Source organism: Lepeophtheirus salmonis, chromosome 13, assembly GCF_016086655.4.
Source record: "Lepeophtheirus salmonis chromosome 13, UVic_Lsal_1.4, whole genome shotgun sequence".
In the NCBI taxonomy this organism is placed as follows: domain Eukaryota; kingdom Metazoa; phylum Arthropoda; class Copepoda; order Siphonostomatoida; family Caligidae; genus Lepeophtheirus; species Lepeophtheirus salmonis.
The window spans coordinates 20052551-20072203 of record NC_052143.2 but is presented as its reverse complement, the minus strand read 5'-3'; the positions used below and the strand labels follow the sequence as shown (position 1 = coordinate 20072203).

The window sequence follows — 19653 nt, the reverse complement described above, 5'->3', positions numbered from 1 at the left end:
TAACCAGTAAAGGAGGGACTAAATTACTCAAGGCCCTTTGAATCCTGTAATTTTAACGTTCCATGCATAGTGCTTGGTGGTAAGAAATATACATAATAAAAAGTTTTTATTTGAATTTAAAAATGGAATCGTCGTAGCATCTGGACAACGCGCTTAGGAGAAGTTATTTTCTTGAACTTAATGTGTATACGTTCGCGCCCACGTGATTTCCAGAGACAGAAATATACTTTATGTATATGGATTTCATCAAAATATATCTAAGTTAGATGGAAGTAATGTAATACTACAATATTTACCTATGCTTAATCAGTGAACTTAATCTATCCAATTAAAGGGACATTAAAAATCCATCATAAATTAGACATGTGAAACAACTCTACTGTTACTGAGGATCCTTGTTATTCCAAACATTACAATAATTTCTTAGAAAACCAAGTGACACTCAAGGGAAAGAGCAGACAGACAAAACATCCACAACTACAACAAAATATAACGGAAAGATCTAAGGTATTCATCTACACTCTACAGCTACTGATTGCATCGACTGATAAATAGTCGTTATCCTTTAATGATTTGAAAGTGTTATTTTTATAAAATAGTCGTTAAAACTTTGTTTTATTATATTTACCTAAACATTAGTTTTTAAAAATAACTATAAAATTTAAAAAAAACGAATTTACTTTTTTAATATTAAATACTTAAGTGAATTTTACACAATAAACTAAAATAATATTACTGGGATGTAATACAATTAAGTAAATAAATATGACAAATAATCAAGACACGTGTTGACAATTTAATGAGTACTTGCACTTTTACAAGTCCGAACATTGTTTCTCTTTCCTCCTTTCTCTGTTCGTCTCTTTCGAGAAAGGTTTGCACAAATCTTCAAACGCACTCGGCAATATTTTCGACTTTTTTTTAATATTATAACAATTGGCTAGGTATATATGTATAAAATGTTTCTTTTTCAATTAGATCTTGCAGGATTTTGGTTATATTTCTTAAATCATTAAATTTTTTAGTTTTAATAAGGGTCCGAAATCGCTCCTCGGCTGTAATGAATATACTTTTGAAGACTTCCTTCAAACAGCGGTATGAAGATTGTATGCTATAATCTTTTAGATAAACTAGTTTTGAATATAGACCAAGATAACAAAAATAATACAGTCCGAACAAACAGACTGATATGCCTTAATTTAGTTTGATATATAGCCAGCAATAATATTTATAAAATACCAATTTGTTACTCTTCTTGTAGCCGAGGAGTTAGTTCTTAAATAAAAGATGTATTATTCGCTTCATAATCGCTTTTCGACTGTAATAATTATATTTTCGAAGACTTCCTTGATAAAGTGTCATAACGATTGGCCGTAATAATCTTTTATATCAAAGAGTTTGGAATATGAGCCAATATCACTAGTGTCCAAAGATTAAAAAAAGAAAAAGACTGATTTGTCTTAATTTGGTAAAAAATAGCTACTCATTCAATACTTAAACATAATTTCCTGAATAATTTATTAAATAATAATAACATTTGGGGGAAAAAATATATGGTTACAGGAGCCAGGGAGTACTTTAGCTAAACTTTATCTAGAGTAACATTCATTTCGTTAAATTTTGGATAAGGTTCCTACCTTCTTTTCTTTTTTTAATTATGAGACAGCGAGATTTCATTCATTTCATGCAAAAATAATGTATTTATTAAAGCTTTATACTTTTAACCTTTATTTAGATTATAAAGATAATTTGTATGTTTCTGGAGGTAAATGCAATCAGAAGAACGCCTTTTCCATTCAAGGCCAAAGCAAAGTTTTAATTTTGTCAACTTGTGCAAGAACATCTAAAGGAGGGCATTGCAGTTTTTATTTGCCTTTATGCGGCCTAAGGCCGAAATTATTGTCTATTGCTCTTTTTGTTACTTTCTTTATTATCATGCTTGATTGAGTACTGATAGAAGTATGCAGCTATCATTTCTAAGGATCATCATTGGGATGGGCCGTCAGAAGAGCAAAAAATACTGTTTAAAAGAGACAAAATATTAAATTTCTACAACAAAAGGAAAATGAAACCTTATTTAAGAATCATCAATCAAAAGCAATATTGAACAATGAATATATCCACAAGGTCTCAAAGAACTTATGAATTCCTCAAATGCAAAATAATATTTGAGGAAAGAATATTTTTTGAATGCCAAAATTTTTTATGGTATTCAATTGAATTAGATTTTATTAAATTTATACATACCATATAAGAAAGGTTATTTCGTTATAAAATAAATCCTTTTATACACAGATGTGGCGTTAATTATTCAATTATGACAAAAAGCTCATTTTGTACTTGTAACTTTCTGTTTGTATTTCAGGACAATCAATGCATTGTTGGATAGAAAAGAGTAATGCTATGATCCCCTAAACTCCCTCCCCCTCCCCATGGAGTCAAAAAATCTACATTCAAAATAAGACTATTACAGTATTGATGATTAAAAATGATATTTTTTTTGTATTATGGTCCGTTGCAAAAAAAAATAAAAAGATTTTAGACCATCTTTACATTTTCATCCTACTGATAATAAATTAACTTAGGCCATCAGGGTCCCATGGATTTTATGGCTGTTTTTATTTTTTTTAATAGATTATCGGGTTTTCTTCTTATATTGTTTTTAACTGTCTTAAATAGCTTTAAATGTGTTTACCACTAGGAAAAGTTCACGAACGTTTCATTATCACCATATACATTTTTAATTTTAAAAAGAAAATGTTAAAAGACGTATGCAATATGCATTAAATGAAAAAATAATCGACTGTTTAAAAGGTTTTCTGGGTTATTTTAGTTTCTCCAATATTCCGTTTTTTTAGTGTTATATATATTTTTTTTCAAATAAAAGTGATATCAAAATGGTTTGCAAGTATTTCCTAATTACTCAATATTTATTTTAGCATTGAATATTTACTAGTCATTTATTGGTTGTCCTACTTCAAAAATAGTATTCAATAATTAGGTCTCTAAATATTCTTAAATATGTCAATAAGTAACAAATTATAATCATTTTAAGTTTCTCTCAGATAAATGTTGTATCTGCAGAAACAATTATACATATTTTCTCAAAAATACAAATAAATAATAGTGACGATGTATTCATCTTCCAAAAACAGACCATAGTCTTGAATTCCTTTCTTAGAAAAATGAAATAAAAAAAAAAAATTGATATAAAAGTATTTCAAAAAATTTGTTGAAACTATTCTTGATTATTTATTTCTTAACAATTGGGTAGTTGTCAGAGATGTAAGAAAGGGGTCAGCAGAGACAGGAGTCGAAATGTGCATACATTTTAATACAAACTATATTATGCTATCCTGCAAGCTATAAGTACCATTATTAATTATTCTTCCCCAAAGCTTAAAAAAAGTTACAAAATGCGCTTGTTACCTAGAGTCGATTTCTTAATTAAATGTATCCTTTTTGACACAAGATGTTGCTTTTATAATAGCAAGAATGACAGAACTTCATTATTATGTGTCATTCTGTCTCATTCAGCTTGTTAATTTATTTTAAAAAGATGAATGAGTTAAAGTAAGTTATAGATAGAGGTGTATAAAACATATCCTAGAAAGCAAAAGCGGTTTTATGAAAGACGAAGAGTAACAATGAGATTTTGCTCGGGAGTTATAGAAGGGTCGTTTGAAAAGTCCAAGAAATGACACTACTGGCACATATCGAGGTTATGTTTAGTTAGAAGAATCTCTAGGCAGAACACAACACCAACTTTCAGCCAAATCGGTTTATTTATTTCTGTTTGGCATTCGTTTGAATCAAAAACTTATTGTCAAGCCAAAATATTTCAACAAATATTGACCACGTACTCTTCATTTTGTCACTTGGTGTATAGCTTTGTTCAATCCTATTTGGAATATTCATACGTATTTGTTAGGAAGCAGCACTGTAGTTTACGTAGTGATCACAATCAGTAGATATTATGTCGTCTCTAAAACTTACAAACACATACTATTCTTTTAAATTTATGCTTGCAAGGATTTGTATAATTTAAAATATCTCTAGACATAACACAATTTTATTGTGAAAATTAATTATACTAACGTAAAAGGTATCTTTTAATTTTGCAAGAAACTTATTTTTTAGAAGTTAAAGCCAAAACGAGATCAACTATTATATTAGTTATTCTTTACATACTTTATTTCATAATTATTAATCTAAGAACACAGTAATACCATTCTTTTTTTTTTCAACAACAATACAAAATTGTCCCTTTCGACTACTTTCACCTAAATATAACATTATTCTCAAACATTTTTTACAAATACCTTAGAGTCATAATTATAATGAACTTCCATTATTTAATTTACAAAATGAGACATCTTTTTTAAAATAGGAGATTTTGTGAATAAAAGAAAGCATTGGTTTTTGTAAAGAAGTTATGAAAAGAAATACATTTTGGAGGAATGTTAATTACATTTTATATTTCTGGTAGGAGGTTTTTCTTTAATCAGTTCATTTTCTTTTCTCCCAACTTTCTATTTTTGAAAAGGAAAAAAATAGAAATTCTTCAAGGAATTTGTATAAGAAAAATAAAATAAAAAGGTGAACATCTTAATTGAGGACAGGAAACCCAACATTCAGAGCTTTATATCCGTACATATTTATTAAGTATTCATACGGTTGATGATAAATTTTATATATTCAATGAATAAAGTTGTAATTTATACTAAAGGATGCACCCCACCGGTAGGGCCATGGTGTGTATGACCTATCACTTTTTTGCAATATATATATATGTGTGTAGTTACAACTATATTTTTGGATATACGTAATAGTAATACCTAATTTTCTTTTTTGGCTTAGATGTAGGCTCCAAAATAAATATATACCCGCGCAAACACGTTATCTTAAAGGTTTGTCTACCAAGATGGTTACGAGCTTTGATGATATCGATGTATCCTGCGTACAATAGCATGATAATAAAGTTGTATTGTTGCTCTCATTTGTTACTGGTAAAACTCCTGTTTCTACAATTCCAAGTTTTGATCAGTCAAAGATGCAAGATGCCGGGATTTTTTGCCTAAATAATCTAATGATCATTACTAAAGGAGACTGTAGAAGTGATAAGCACTTTTTCCCATTCGAATCACTGTCATGTATGTTTATTTTTATTCTTGTTATAATAAATATTTACATATATAACATATGAAGAATACCCATTTATCATTCTATCCCTATATTTTGAATTAAAATATACAATTGTAAATATCAAAAAATTTAATTTCATTTGTCGACCAAATGTCCAAAATGGTCCTTTGGCGAAATATAAATTTTGGCAAATTGTCTTTCGACGAAATTTCATTCAGCAAATTGTCCTTCTGCCAATGATCCTAGAACTAAATTAACCCCCAGGAATATAATATTCCAAACTCTCTTGAACAATCTTAAAATTGTTATGTTCTTCTTTAAGTTTTATCGAAAAGGACATATTACACAGAGCCATACTTATTTCCATCGTAAAATTAGCGGGTTTTTTTTTTTTTTTTTTTTTTTTTTTTTTTTTTGGTAGACTACTCATTTAAAGGATATATATATTTTTTGAAATAGGTCCCATAGTCTATTGGACCACCGTCATTAAAGAGTTAAAAATCCTTAGATATTGATTCTATCATCATAACTATGAATTAGTTTATCAACAATTATATTCAATATTCCTTTTGTTTAAAATAAACAAATGAATATTGTTTTAAATTCATTTAAGAGAAAAATGAAATGACTAAATCATTTACATAAAAATATTACAAAGAAAATGTTACTCAAGCTAATGTTGATAATTCCTCTTCTACAATTATATAATGCTGAATCTAGTAAGTTTGTACTCATATTATTAGTTTGTAAACTGACATAAAATTGTACTTTGAAGCTTAATTGAAATTATTTGCTGCTTTACTATAAATATTGTAAGTTTTTTGCAAGAAGAAAAAGAATAACAGCTTATTCCTATTATTTACTGTTTTTATGTTTTGCGCATTTTTTTTAATTATTATTCATCTGATACTTGGTGACTTAACAATTTTATATTCATTAATACAGATACTTACATATCTTTTTTAGATAATATTTCTAGTTATTTATCAAAAATGATTGAGTGTAATTTGTCAGCAAATGTGAAACACATTCGTATAAAAAAAATTATAAAACTGTATCATTTTATAAGTTTAAAAAATCTGGTGTCGACAATATACAGAGTGCGACAGGGAAACCTTCCGCAATCAAGAAGCAAAACCAAAAACTTTATAACTTTTTATTTGAAAAGTATAATGAAAAATGTTATTGAAAAAGTTTTACCAATGAAACTTGGCAAGAATTATTCAATATGGCCGCCTACGGCCTCTATTATAGCCTCCAAACAAGTTTGGAACTTGGCGCAGGTTACCACAATATAATCAGCGGACATGTTGGATCATTGCTTCTTGATGCTGGCCTTGAGCTCCAGCACAATTATGTGGGATGTCTTCCCAGCCTTAACACTCCACAAACTGAAGTCGAAGGGTTTGAGATCACGACTGTAAGAGTTCCAGAAGATCTTGTCCCAAAAGTCCGTAAAGTGCTCCTTGCAGAAGTTTTGTGTCTTCAATGCTGTATGGCTGGGGGCACCGTCTTTGGTCTACATATAGTTGTACTTAGGAAAGTTAGTCTTAAGACAGGGCAAAATTTTCCACCTCAGGACCTTATATTAGGCCTAAGCCCAGATTTTCTCGTTGGGTTTGAAGAAGAGGGGATCCATTTTCTCCCCATCAGAGGTCACGACTCCCAAACATGTTGTTTGGGCCAAATTTTTTATGTTGAAAATCTCCTGGACTTCCTCAGGTGATGCTGCTATGAATTTGTCATTCTTCGGTTGAAAACCTGGTCGACTCTGAAGATCTTCTTTTTTGAGAAGATCTTCACATTAGACAGATGACTCTTTGTTTGATCTTTAACCCCTTAATCTCATGATGTCAGTGAGGAGATGTCTTGGAGTCCTGACAAAGCTCTTAAGGCTCATTATGAACAGACCTCCCGATAGTAATCTCGTCCCCTTTGAGCTCGTTAGCTAAGTGGCATATTGATGCTGAGGGATCTTCCTTGATCTTGGCCTCCAGGGACTTAAATATTTCATTTCGCTTCAAACAATTTCCTCCACTTCCTGCCTTCCTTTTGACTCCTTTCCCATTCTTCTTGGCTACCCTGATTTTCCGGATTGTTTTTAAGGTCACCCCAACAATGTTTGAAATTCTTTTTGGGACAACACCTGCATCGAGAAGATCCAAAACCCTTCGCCTATTTGATTCCTGTTCACTCATTTTACGTTCGATTTTGATCAAAATAAAACAATGTGCAGGAAAAAGAACACATGTTTCCTAGCATTTCTTAAAAATGTTACATAAAATCTTAATGTACGCTAACAAATTAATTTTAATGACACAGAAAATTTCCTTCTCGCACTCTGTACATCAAATGGCTCAAATATAAATACTTCCATACAACTATTTGTTATTATGCATACAGTGTTATGGCCAGACTTTGAATTATATTGCCAACAGTAATCCCCTTTAGGGATAGTTGGCATCCAACCAGGGCTTCACAACCACTTTTACTCCTATTAACAACAGAGCCATTCACAATGTCCACGATGACCTTTACTGAGTAATGGGCGTGGAGAAGATTTCCAATCTGTTGATTTTTTTGTCTATTGTCGTTGTTTGTTGACGTATCGCAATCAATAATACAGCTTATGAAAGCCGTTAAATTTTAAAACATTTTTTTAAATAATGCAACATTGATTGCATATAATGCTGGTTTTTGGGGGCACTAATTGGCGCGGTAAGATTTACTTATGCACTTAATGTTTTACTGATACAATTTTCCAACGCAAGATATCACTTTATATGATATCATAAATGACGTCACTTTATGGTTTTCTATCATTTCTCGTCTTAAAGTATGCAACTTTTTCTTCCCTTTCCAGAATTTACCTAGTTAATTCAGTTAAAAGTTAAAGAGTAATATTCAGGTATACTTAATGCCCCTAGCGGATAAAAAAATCTAACCTCACTACTTTTAAAAATATGGATAACGAGGTCTTCATTCCAACACTTTGTTCTTACCTCTTAGTTAAAAGGATGTAGAGGAACATAGGAGAGTGGACAACTGGTTCGTGAGTAGTTATTCGCCTGAAATCAGTGTGTGTATGTTCCAATTATGGTATCTCCTAGAGAAGGAAATATAGATTTTAAATGTATATATTGATTTCAAGATTCTTTCTATGTCAGATAGTTGAATTGAATTATCACAATTCCTACTTATGCTTAATTTCTAGTGCAACTCCATCTGACAAGGGAAAAAATCCAATAATTTAAAAATTTGATTTATAATACAAGGCGTTAAGATCAAATCGCCGCTTGATTGCACTTGGGATTTTGTAATTATTAGGGATGGGATTTATGTAAACGCGGAAGGAGAAGACAGTAGCAATACTTATAGCATTAATGTATCAAAAACTCTTGTTAATATCAGCTGCTTGTTATGTTATTTTGGAGGATAAAGTGAATTACTGGTACAAAGAAGAAAAATTGCTCCTATATTTAAAATTGCTTTAGTGCAGGAAAAATTATAAAATTATATTTAAATTAATAAATATTTATTTTATTATGCATTTTTAAATCAATTTACAGCAAAGATAGGCGAGAATTTATCTTTTAGATGGAGATAATAACTCTTCTGCCACTTATTAAATAATGAACAAAATAAAGATAAATAATCATCGTTTTTCCTTTACTAATCGCTATATTTTGTATTTTTTTAAACGAATCCCTTGTTTAGTAATGATGCTGCCTTCTGATGGCGTCTCTCTTCTTCTTTTTTTTTTTTTTTTTTTTTTTTTTTGCTGGCATAAATGTTGTTGTATCAACAATCTTTAGTGAAGTTAGGAGCATCATGGCGACAGCTGCTCAAGATATAAAGATGATTGAATTTACAGAGGAGGAATAGCCTTACGCTGTTACGATGATTTATGTTGATTTTGGAGGAAATTTAATTTTACTGCCTTTAGTCCAGCAAATCGCTGGAGATCAACCTTTAGTCTGGTAAAAATACTTAGCACATTTTCATTTCTCAGACAGGTCGCTGAAGTGGCTGTGCTAGCACTAATAGGTATTCATTAGGAAGGAAGTATAGTCCCCCTAACACTCTAGAACTTAATCCAATGGATTATTTTGTTTAGGGTACGTTGAATCAAAAAAGAAATCGAATATATCAGGCCATCAATGACTCTTTGATTGTCTCTATCTAAGAGACAATGAAAAACATTCCAAGGGACGAATTTAATAACTTCTATTTGCTAAATAAGCATTACATATATGTTAAGTGTACAAAGAGTTATCAAAAATCACAAAATATTTATCTTGCCAAATTGGAATAAAAATGGAAAGTGAAATCCAAGATTGGTCGAAGTAACATGCTAAATTTAGGATATTAGAAATGAAAATCTTTTAGTGCAGACAATGAAATTATATTTAAAAAGGAAATCTGAAATACTGAAATTTATAAAATCCTCTCATTTCGTCGAAACTCAGAAAAATGATCATTTGAACATAGATCAACTTCTAAAATGTGAGACTAAAGTTAACACAATTTTTTTTTTTTTTTAAATTTATTATTAAGGTTTTTTAAGGAATATATATATCTATGTAGTATATGAATAAAAAATTTCAATAAAAGTTAATGATTTCTTTTAAGCCATGAAAAAATAATTTAAAATTCAATTTATGAATTAACTTTATATTTTTGTAACATATCATCACAGGTCTCGTCAAAGATGAAAGTATGAGGTAAATATTTATAACTTTAAGGATTTATATAGACAGCAAGAGTATATGAAAAAAGGAAAATAATTTATTATTATTAACCATTAATACCTGGACTTAAGAATTGAATCAATATGTATGATATTTATTTGAAACCTCAATTGAAGTCTTTTGTGGGCTTTAAATTTAGATTAAAAGGGTATTTGATCTGTGCATTAATGAAATTGAATTTCTGATTAAATAATAACAAAATTTTGTCAAAAAATGTTAATATTTTTTTTTTTAAGTTAAATATCGTTGTTGTTTTTTTCACCATAATATTCGCTGTTTTTATTAGTTTTTAATAGTTGTACACAGCGCTCCTCACTAACACCTAAATATATCCTATTTTGTTATCAACTGTCTATGTTTCTGCTCTCTTCACCTTAATCAATATTCTAAATGGTGATGCGTCGAATTAGAATTAACTCTTGTAAAGCTATCAATCATTTACTAGATCTATTGAATAATCATTATATGGGGGGGAAATGGGTATCTGCCAATTAATTTTTGGCTTTTGTTCTATTTATTTTTGGCTGCAAAGTTGCAACATAAAATAAAAGTAATAGCAATAGTAATCAAGAGATTTTATTATATGTAGGGCTTTGTAGATAAGTTAGTAATTTATTATTGGCAAATTATAATATTTATAGCATGGTAATTTATTGATCAAATCTTATGATAATTTGTGAAATGGTTGGTAGTAATCTTGTGTTTTGATTCATTTGATGCGAACTCCCCCAGTTTCAATAATCGTAGTGATCATCTCCCTAAATCGTTCGGCAGCCTTGATTACATAACCAGCTGCGATTATCCTGCAGTTTGTGGTGATACAAGCCTTCGGGGAGTCTTGAACTACAAAATTGGTGGAACATCAGTCGGATCACAGGGGATGAATCTTGCAATATGCAGATTAATATCCGCGTTCACCACAAACTTGTTCTTATCCACGACGTGCACAATGACTTTACAAGTCCCATTACGCTTCAAGTAGTTCAAAAGCTTTGCACAGCAATGAGCTCTTATGGCCTTGACCATTAAACAGATTGTCATTTTTAGTGGTAAATTCAAAATGGGCGGCAGGATATAGTAAAATGGAAAATTCCCAATTTATCTGCAGAGCCCTGTAATATAAATACATACAAAGAAATATCTTTTGTTTGACATTAATTTGATAGAATAGAGCTAATCCACTCATTTTTTATTATTTCGAAAAGGGATCAAAAAAGTATTCTTGAGAATAGTAGTAGCAATGGCCACGATGTTATACGCCCTCCTTCATCTAAAAAAATAAATGGAACTAACGATATAGATGAAGAAAAAAAAATGTTTTCCAAATGGATACAAATGTATTTACAAAGCAAGAATAAAAAAAGGAGTAAAAAAATAAAGGAATTTCCAGAAGATGAAGAAAACACTCAGTAAATAAAACAAAAATTGATTATCCATAAAAATAACATTTATTTTTTTATAGAGAAAATATGAATGAATTTCCAAAAACGGATTTAGGAGAGCCGAAGTAATTTATATTAATTACGATAATTAGTCTAATAACTTTTTTGAAACCTCAAGTACTGAGCAGCAAATCTTTACCTTCATATTCTAAACGTATAAAAGCTATAAATTACAATTAGTGTATTTTATTTTCAGAGGGCTATGGATTGTTATTTTTATAGTGTTTGAAATTATTAAAACAATTATAGAAATAATACAGATTTAACTTTTTTTATATTCCTTAGACAAAATAATAAAAAATATATTATTTATAAATTAATTTATACACAGAATATTAGAAAATAAAAGGATTTCTTACAATTTGTTCTGATTCAAACTCATTCAATAAGATAGATGAGTAAGCAAAACAAAACTTTCTAGTTTTTATTAACTGATTTGAGAAAAATATATTTACCAAAATTGTTGGCTAATCACGGAAGAATGAGGAAAAAAAGATACAAGGCTATAGTAATCGGAAGGAGTCTTCCAGTGAAAAAGTAAAAAGCCTTAAGGTCTGTTCACTGCATGTATTTTGAAAAATACATACTATTTCGCGTTTTATAAGGTACGTCCAAGTTATTTCATATAATCTAAATCTCACAACCTTTTAATTTAGTATAAATAGGAGAAACGCCTTTTTTGATGAAGGAGAGACGTGGAGATAGACCGGAAAGGTAAAGCAAAACGGGACCAAATCAATACATATAATGCTTAATTTCGAATAGATTTCGTAAAATTCAGATGATGTTAATGAAATAAATAAAGGATTTGGAATGCAGTATCTAAATGATAACAATTTGAGAAGATTAAAAGGTTTCAACAGGATTGGATAATAAGAATACACGAATTGTTCCAGATCTTCTATGGTATATATATTCCATATTTATAAAATTTTGCAGACGTTTTACATGTAGCATCGTCTGTGTGTAGCTACGGCTCTCCCAGGTAGCCCTAGAAAGACTATATTACTTCCTGTCTCATCAATTAAGCATCATATTATGATTTTTTTCCAGCTAATATAATAATTATTTCACTTTTGAGGCGAGAACATTTATCCTCCAAGTATTGAGTCACTACATGTGAGTACGCTCATGAAAAACAGGGAATATCAATGAGAATTTATTAGATGTTATCGTCTATATTTTAATGCAAACCCATAATAACTCCGGATAATTCCGGTTACTAATGCTATAAGTGAATATTAATGAAATATATTATAAGGTTAAACTATAAAAACAAAAACTTAAATCAATGAAACACATAAATTAATACATAAGTCAGTGCATTGGACCATTATTTACAATTGACAAATAGTAAAATAATTATAATTGTTCAAACAAAAAAAAGTACTTAATGTATTATTTAAGGTCAATGGATACTAAAACAATCGATTTTATATACATATAGTTTCGTCACATTGTAAGTATTTAGTACAGGGTCCGGCAATCTTTGAGACATGGAGTGCCAACTTTAACATTTTTAATGAATGAGTGTGCCACACTCAACAACAATGGTAAAAAATACACACAAACTACGGGAATATGTTCTAATTTGCGCGTGCTAGTGAATATGCCTCCGCATGCCATAGGTTGCCGACCCCTGATTTAGTGTAATTGGAAAATTATTTATTTAATATTGATATAGAAATCCTAAAATCCCACCAGAATTATATTCAAATATGGTGACAAGTATCTTAAGTGATTAATAAAATGACTTCAGACTCACTACTTTTTGAAATATGTACAACAAAATTTATATTTTTTGGTATACATAAGTGTATTGAAGTTATGAGATAAGCCATAATTTATTATGACTTGATTACGTAAGAGTTCTAATGAACTATTTATTTATATAATAAAAGAGTTGAATATATTTTTTGGATTTGCTTATAAGGATATCTTCAGGGTCCACAAGCTATCTGTGCCGCCAAAATTTTTTTTTTTTTAAATTACCTACAACCTCATTTAAGTCTTTATGCAAGGCCAAAAGTGCTAGCAGGACGTCATCACTAGGTCCCTAGACAAATCTTGGAGTTCGTTCTTGATCCGAAGGGTAAGTTTGTCATTGGTGTAACAAGATGTTCGGTTACTTTATTTTTCGATCGAGCCCAACAAAAAAAAAATCGTTGGATTTATATCCGTCGAGTTTGGAGGTCGAAATTCCGACGAGATGAAGTTTTTAAAATTATCTTACCGCCATTCCAGACTTAAAATGATTCGAGATTTGGCAAGGAGCTGAGTCTTGTTGCCAGATGTAAGGCTCCCCATTGGTAACCATGGGCTTCACCTTTTACAACAACAAATCAGGTATATAAATGGATTCCGTGTCTTATACAGGGTAGGTCAGTAAAACATGAACTTAGTTTGTATTTTCTCAAATTAATATGTAAATATTTATTGATTATTTTTTGATATTCTGTTTCAGTCGTCCTTTTGACATAAACAAACTATGTTAATGATACAGTCATTTCATCATCATGAGCAAGCAACAAGCAAAAAGGAAGCGCATCTCAGTCTCTACGATGCTGGAGTTGATATGATGAAGATTACAGAGATTGTTAAGTGTTGAAGGAGTCTGGTTTTTTGAAAAAATGGAAAAAGCCTTCTCCAGGATGTCAGGAAGTGGAAGGTATGATCTAAAGAGGGAATAAAGTTCTTGTTAAGTTCGGGGAAAAATATAAAGGAGTATCCCACTAAGCCAATGAATCCAGTGGCTCCTAGGACCATCAGCAGGGTTATAATGTACAATTTGGGATGTGTTTCTTTCACAAGAACCCCACCTTCTAACAGAGGGCATGAAAGCCAGGAAGATCGAGAGGAGCAAGAAAATCATCACACGGGTCAAGGCAAATGGGTCAGTTGTAAAAAAATAATATCAGACAAGAAGATTTTCTCATTTGATCAATTCCACAACCACTGGAACGACCGTTGGCTTGCGGAAACAAAAGAAGAGATACGTGGGGTTTACCACACCAAATATCTGGCCAAACAGTTTTTTTGGTGTTGTGGCCTCTGATGGAAAGAAGATGCCACCGTTATTTTTCAAGGATAGACAGAAAATCGCCCAGGAGACCTACTATAAATTGCTCAGGTACATCATCTTGTAGTAGGTTGAAGACCAACTACCCGGAGGATAACCAAGTATGGACACAGGATGGTGCACCCTCTCACACGTCCACCATGTACCAAAAGTTCTGCGCTGATAGCTCGATTCTGATCCAAAGAGATATGGCCCCTATTCACCAGATTTTAACCACTGGATTTTTCAATATTAGGCATTATGGAGAAGGAAACAAACAGGACCTCACATCCAAATGTGAACTCACTCAAGTCATCCATAGTGGCTGAATGGGAGGACTCATCAACTCCTGCATGGCCTTCAGACGACGTGTATAGGCTATTATTGATAATGAAGGTGGCCATATTGAGCGAAAAAAGTTTTGCAAAAACCTTGTCTACATGTTTTGTTAACATTATTTTCGTACCTGTTATTGAAAATATAAAATTATGGATGTATTTCTAAATCCATCTATTCAGTCTGCGTTTTTGCTGCCATACCCTGAATATAAATAGTATAAAATAAATTAGTAGATTTTTCCAATACTAGATTTTTTCCCCATTGTAATTAACTTCAATTATCATCTATGCCGTTATTTCATTTCGAAATATGGATCTGTATCGAAATTATAGTCTAAAATTTTTATTTTAAAAAAAAGGCTATTTCGTGATCTATGACTTAAATAACAATAATAAATATGGGGTTTGGTCAGCGGGTATTCCAAGATTTGTACATTCTCTTACATACTAAATACAATTTCATATTTTGAAAGCGGAGAAAAATAATTTGAAATCAATTAAGAAAATCCTATATATGGGGGTAAATGCAATTGAAAAAAAATAGTGTATATGACAATTACTTTAATATTTATTTTTTTTTAATTTTTCGAGCTTAAAAAAAAGAGAAAATTAATAAATAAATAATGCACAAAAAATTTAGAATTTGAAAATATAAATTGCTTGAGATTTTTACTAATACGACACAAAAGTTTATTCTTTAGGGGAATATTTCGAAAAAATAAACTTTATATCTCGTCTATTTTTTGATCAAAATATGATGATTAATTTTTACTACCGGGCAAGTATGAACATGTTATACGGCAAAATAACGAACTGCTGTAAGATTAAATTACTAATTATTGACCAATATACTGCGTAATCATGGTTGATCCTAATCAAATATCAGTGTATACATTATCTAGAAATGTTTTTGTGTTTTTATATAATTTGCAGCCTTAAATCATATAAATAAGACATGATTATCAAATAAATTATCTAGGGTCTATACGTCAAACCTGATTAAATTTTTAACCTAATTCTAAAGCTATATCTTACGGCGTTACATAGCTAACACAAAAATAGTCTATGTAGTTTGTTGTCAGCTGTCGATTCTAACTTCTCCCTTGATGCTATTTCATAATTTATTCTTTTTCATAAATACACAAAGTAATAGGTTATTCTTTACTTCTGCTCCGTTTCTAAAAGAACAGCAATACAATTTCTTGATGATACCTCGTCGTTTAAATAATAAATAGATTGGCTATTTTATTATTTGTATGAATAAATTTTTGCTATTTCTTTATAGAAATAATATAATAACTACTCTTTTAATCAAATATTAATAAGTAATATTATAACAGAGTATCGAATAAAATATTATGTAGATCTTAATAATATGTAATTTATTTTAAAAATGGCGAAGAAATAAGATGACAGTGATAGTATGCAAGTTTATAAATAGCAGTTGGTATGATTTATTTATTTAGCTAACTACCAAATAATTTCGGGCTTTTTTCTGTTTCTTTTTGGAGGAAAGGTTTCTCGATACAATAATGATAACGACGTTATCTCAAGAAAAATGAGAGTCCACGATAAAAAAAAGTTATTCTTTTTTTCAATAATTCCATAGTCTCTTTCTCCCTTCCTAAAATAAGAAAAACTGAGCTCTGTTTTTTTTCTGAAATCCTGTTTGAAAGAGAAACAAAACAGTAGAAAATTTGTCACTCACTCACTCGCTTATTCTTCTAAGGAAAAAGAGAAGAAAGAAACATGAGGATATACAGTATTTCCTATACTGAGTAAAAGAGTGCCACTGAATCTCTATACTTAGAATAGGAGAGTCTGAAAAATCAACAGCTTAACTTTAGCTGATTCAAGTAAACATACCTCTAAAACCCTAGACTATTACTTATTATAACAAAAGTTAAGACTATTATTTTTTTGGGTGAAAATGCATGGCTTGTGCTGCTTTTGAATGCCAGAATAAGCATTTTCCTGGCACGGATATATCTTTTTTTTTGTTTTTCAAAAGATTGATACCAAAATAAGGTTTGATTACGAGTTTTGAGGCAGAAAAACTACGACCCGAAAGGGTCGCATGTTCTATGTTCTGTTTACTTCAAAGATGAAGATATTTTTTATTCAATAAATCGAAAACGAGGCATTTAAGACCTGGTGCAATCCCCAGAAAATGTTCCTATTCTGAAGAAGCAAAACCGAGATAAACACTTCATTCTATATAGTCACCTGATCAATCGTTGTGTAGAAGAAGAATATCCTTCATCTGAAAATGACACAAAACCAGGACGTTGTATACTCCTTGAACGCTCCTTTGCCAATTCAACAGGTACTGTATTGATATCATATGATCTTATAAAATGTACGGATTGTTTATATAAATTTAATTTGTAAATATATATTACTAACACTGAATTTTATTTTTAATAGTTGAACCTGTTTTCAAAATGACGCTACTCAAACGATTGAATTCAAGCCTGATGTACGAGAATGTTCCACACAAACTCCAGCCTAATTTATGGGAGTATGTCACATCGAATGTTCATTCTTTAGGTAGAATTGACTCAAATTGTTTTTTGGTCATAGCTATGCATACATATTAACGATATGAATGAGGTAATTCATCGTATATTTAAATGATCACCAGCTACGTTATCTGTGCAATAATACAAATAATATCGCCATCTGGTTTCCTTGCAGCTACAAATTGATTGTGGTACCATAAGATACGAGATACTACTTCGACAAGGATTTCTTCTACCAAGTCTAAGCACATTGAGCTGACAGTTAGAAGTTTTGGACTTCAATCCAAGTACTTTAGACGAAGTAATTCCTTCTTGTCACCCTGAAGCATTGGGTAAAATTATAAAAAAAAATTATAATTGTAAGCTTCAATTTTATTGTAGAGAGATAAATATAAAATTTGAAAAAAGCTAAAATGTCTTAGTGGCAAATAATACGAGCAAAAGCTTAAAAATGAGGCAAATTGTTTTTTAATTTAAAAATCCTCTGTTTGTTTATATATCATTTTTTATCGATATATTTAATTTTGTAATTATTTATTTGATTCAGTTTTACAATATTCATTTATATAAGGTTAAGGTTTTATGTTTTTAGTTCTTATTTTTCTCTTTAGATGGCACGCATCATGACCAAACTCTCATTTTCTAAGGAGTTGGAGCAAAAGCAAAGGAAATTCTTTGACGTCGTGAATGAAGACGAGAGAGAAAAGAATGTTGAACAAATCAATGGAAAATATAGTGTATCCTAAAGGACTCTAAGAACTTTAAATGTATCTCACTATAATTAAGCTGCTACAATTTTAAAGCAAATTATTATAGTTTATTAGTATAGCCGTTGTATAACATTTAGGTTTTAAGAAAAATAATTAGGCCTGTCAATCTATTAATGATCATATCTTGATTCATTTCCTTAATAAAACCATATATATGAATATATACTAATTAAATATATTTGAAAATGCTACGCCAGCATAAAATTATATCATTAGTAAAGTTGATAATTCTGTAGAGAAAAGGCGTGCAGGGAGAAGGGGGAGAAAGACATATGGTATCATTATTTAAAATACTGATGTTATTATCAGCTGCTTTTTTTTATTATGATTTTTGAGGGTATAACGAAAGTATTTATTAGCAAAATGTTTAATGAAGATGTAATACCTATAATTCACTTAAACGTTTCTTATCCGTTATGGTAGATTTGAAAACGTAACACTCCATGAAATTGTAATTCATTATGAACTAAACCACATCCTCAGAATAATAACTAATGAAACGACAAAGTAGAGTATTTCAAAATATATTTTAAGTTCCAAGTTTAAAAAGAAGGCTTAAATTAATTATAATCTACATACTAAAAAATAAACCATCATACATTTATGTTAAATATATAAAATTAAACAATTGTAATCAATTAACTAATTATAACAATAAATTATAAATACAGAATATTGAAATAAAGATTAATCCAAATAATATTTTCTTGTTCTGACATGAATTCAGTTAAATATGTCTTAACTTTAAGTGTTAAACACAAGCCAGACATAGAGTTTAATCAAAAATATCATCATTACCCTTTTTTCCTAATGTGGAAGTTGCTAAATACAATTGTGCAAGGGATAGATATATTTCTATCGATGAGGTCTAAATAGTTATTAATAATAAAGTAAATGTAAAAATCATAAAATTGGGACAATAAATTATATTAAAAAAATGTTGGAATTAAATCCATCGTAAAGATTCATTGCAAAACCTAATTAAATAATAATGTCCGGTGATATTACTCCTTATTAAGGTAATCAAAAAAGATTCCCCCCCCCGTTATTTATGTTTGTATAACAGCATACTATTATCATGAAGGATACGCACAATTGCTGATTATAAGGCTACACCCAATGTAACTACCCCCGTTGTTGTAACCATTTAAGCAGCTCTTTTTGCCTTTTATGAGTTTTCTGAACACCTTTTCTTGGAGCTTATCAACCATAGCTAATTCTTGAGGGATAAAAAAGTAATATTTATTGACTATGTAATATTGGAAAACCTAATGATCATACCCAAGTCTCTAAGTGAAGAAACAAATCTCAGAAAAACTAGTTGCGAACCATCCAAAGCTACTACGCCCGGTGTTGTGACCATTTAAGCACTTGTTTTTGTCATTTAAGGAGTTGTGTATCATAATTCTTGATAATTTTAGCTAAAATATAATCATATTTTATTATTAAATTTAAAAAAATGAATACTTACTGTTAGATGGTACAAAATTGAGAGTTTCATTTTGCAATTTGGTGTGGATGACTCTAAACAGGCTGAAAAATATCTTAACTTCACAACTTACAATGGGGGTATTTCTATAAATTACATCATTACCAATATCCTCCATTAATTAATGGTGGTTCCTCG

General features: G+C 30.1%; 1 protein-coding gene and 1 long non-coding RNA gene across 2 annotated transcripts; both read left to right on the top strand.

Moving 5' to 3' along the window:
• The first annotated feature begins 5732 nt into the window (after positions 1–5732).
• Positions 5733–11699, top strand: LOC121128117 (uncharacterized). The gene is made up of 5 exons (XM_071892941.1): positions 5733–5864; positions 9845–9869; positions 11102–11305; positions 11359–11403; positions 11535–11699. Exons 1-5 carry the CDS (start codon positions 5807–5809, stop codon positions 11602–11604), a joined length of 402 nt encoding a protein of 133 aa, XP_071749042.1. The 5' UTR covers positions 5733–5806; the 3' UTR covers positions 11605–11699.
• A 262-nt stretch (positions 11700–11961) lies between these two features.
• LOC121128663 (uncharacterized) lies at positions 11962–18728 on the top strand. The gene is made up of 4 exons (XR_005868237.2): positions 11962–12052; positions 12104–17347; positions 17432–17588; positions 17868–18728. It is a non-coding gene; the product is annotated as an uncharacterized lncRNA (long non-coding RNA).
• The last annotated feature ends 925 nt before the right edge of the window (positions 18729–19653 follow it).

Excerpts from the sequence above, each read along its gene's own strand:
- LOC121128117 (XM_071892941.1), top strand. The coding sequence starts at position 5,807 with ATGTTACTCAAGCTAATGTTGATAATTCCTCTTCTACAATTATATAAT. Across the intron at positions 11,306-11,358 it reads GAAGATGAAGAAAACACTCA|AGAAAATATGAATGAATTTC; the intron begins GTAAATAAAACA and ends ATTTTTTTATAG. Across the intron at positions 11,404-11,534 it reads ACGGATTTAGGAGAGCCGAA|AGGGCTATGGATTGTTATTT; the intron begins GTAATTTATATT and ends TTTTATTTTCAG.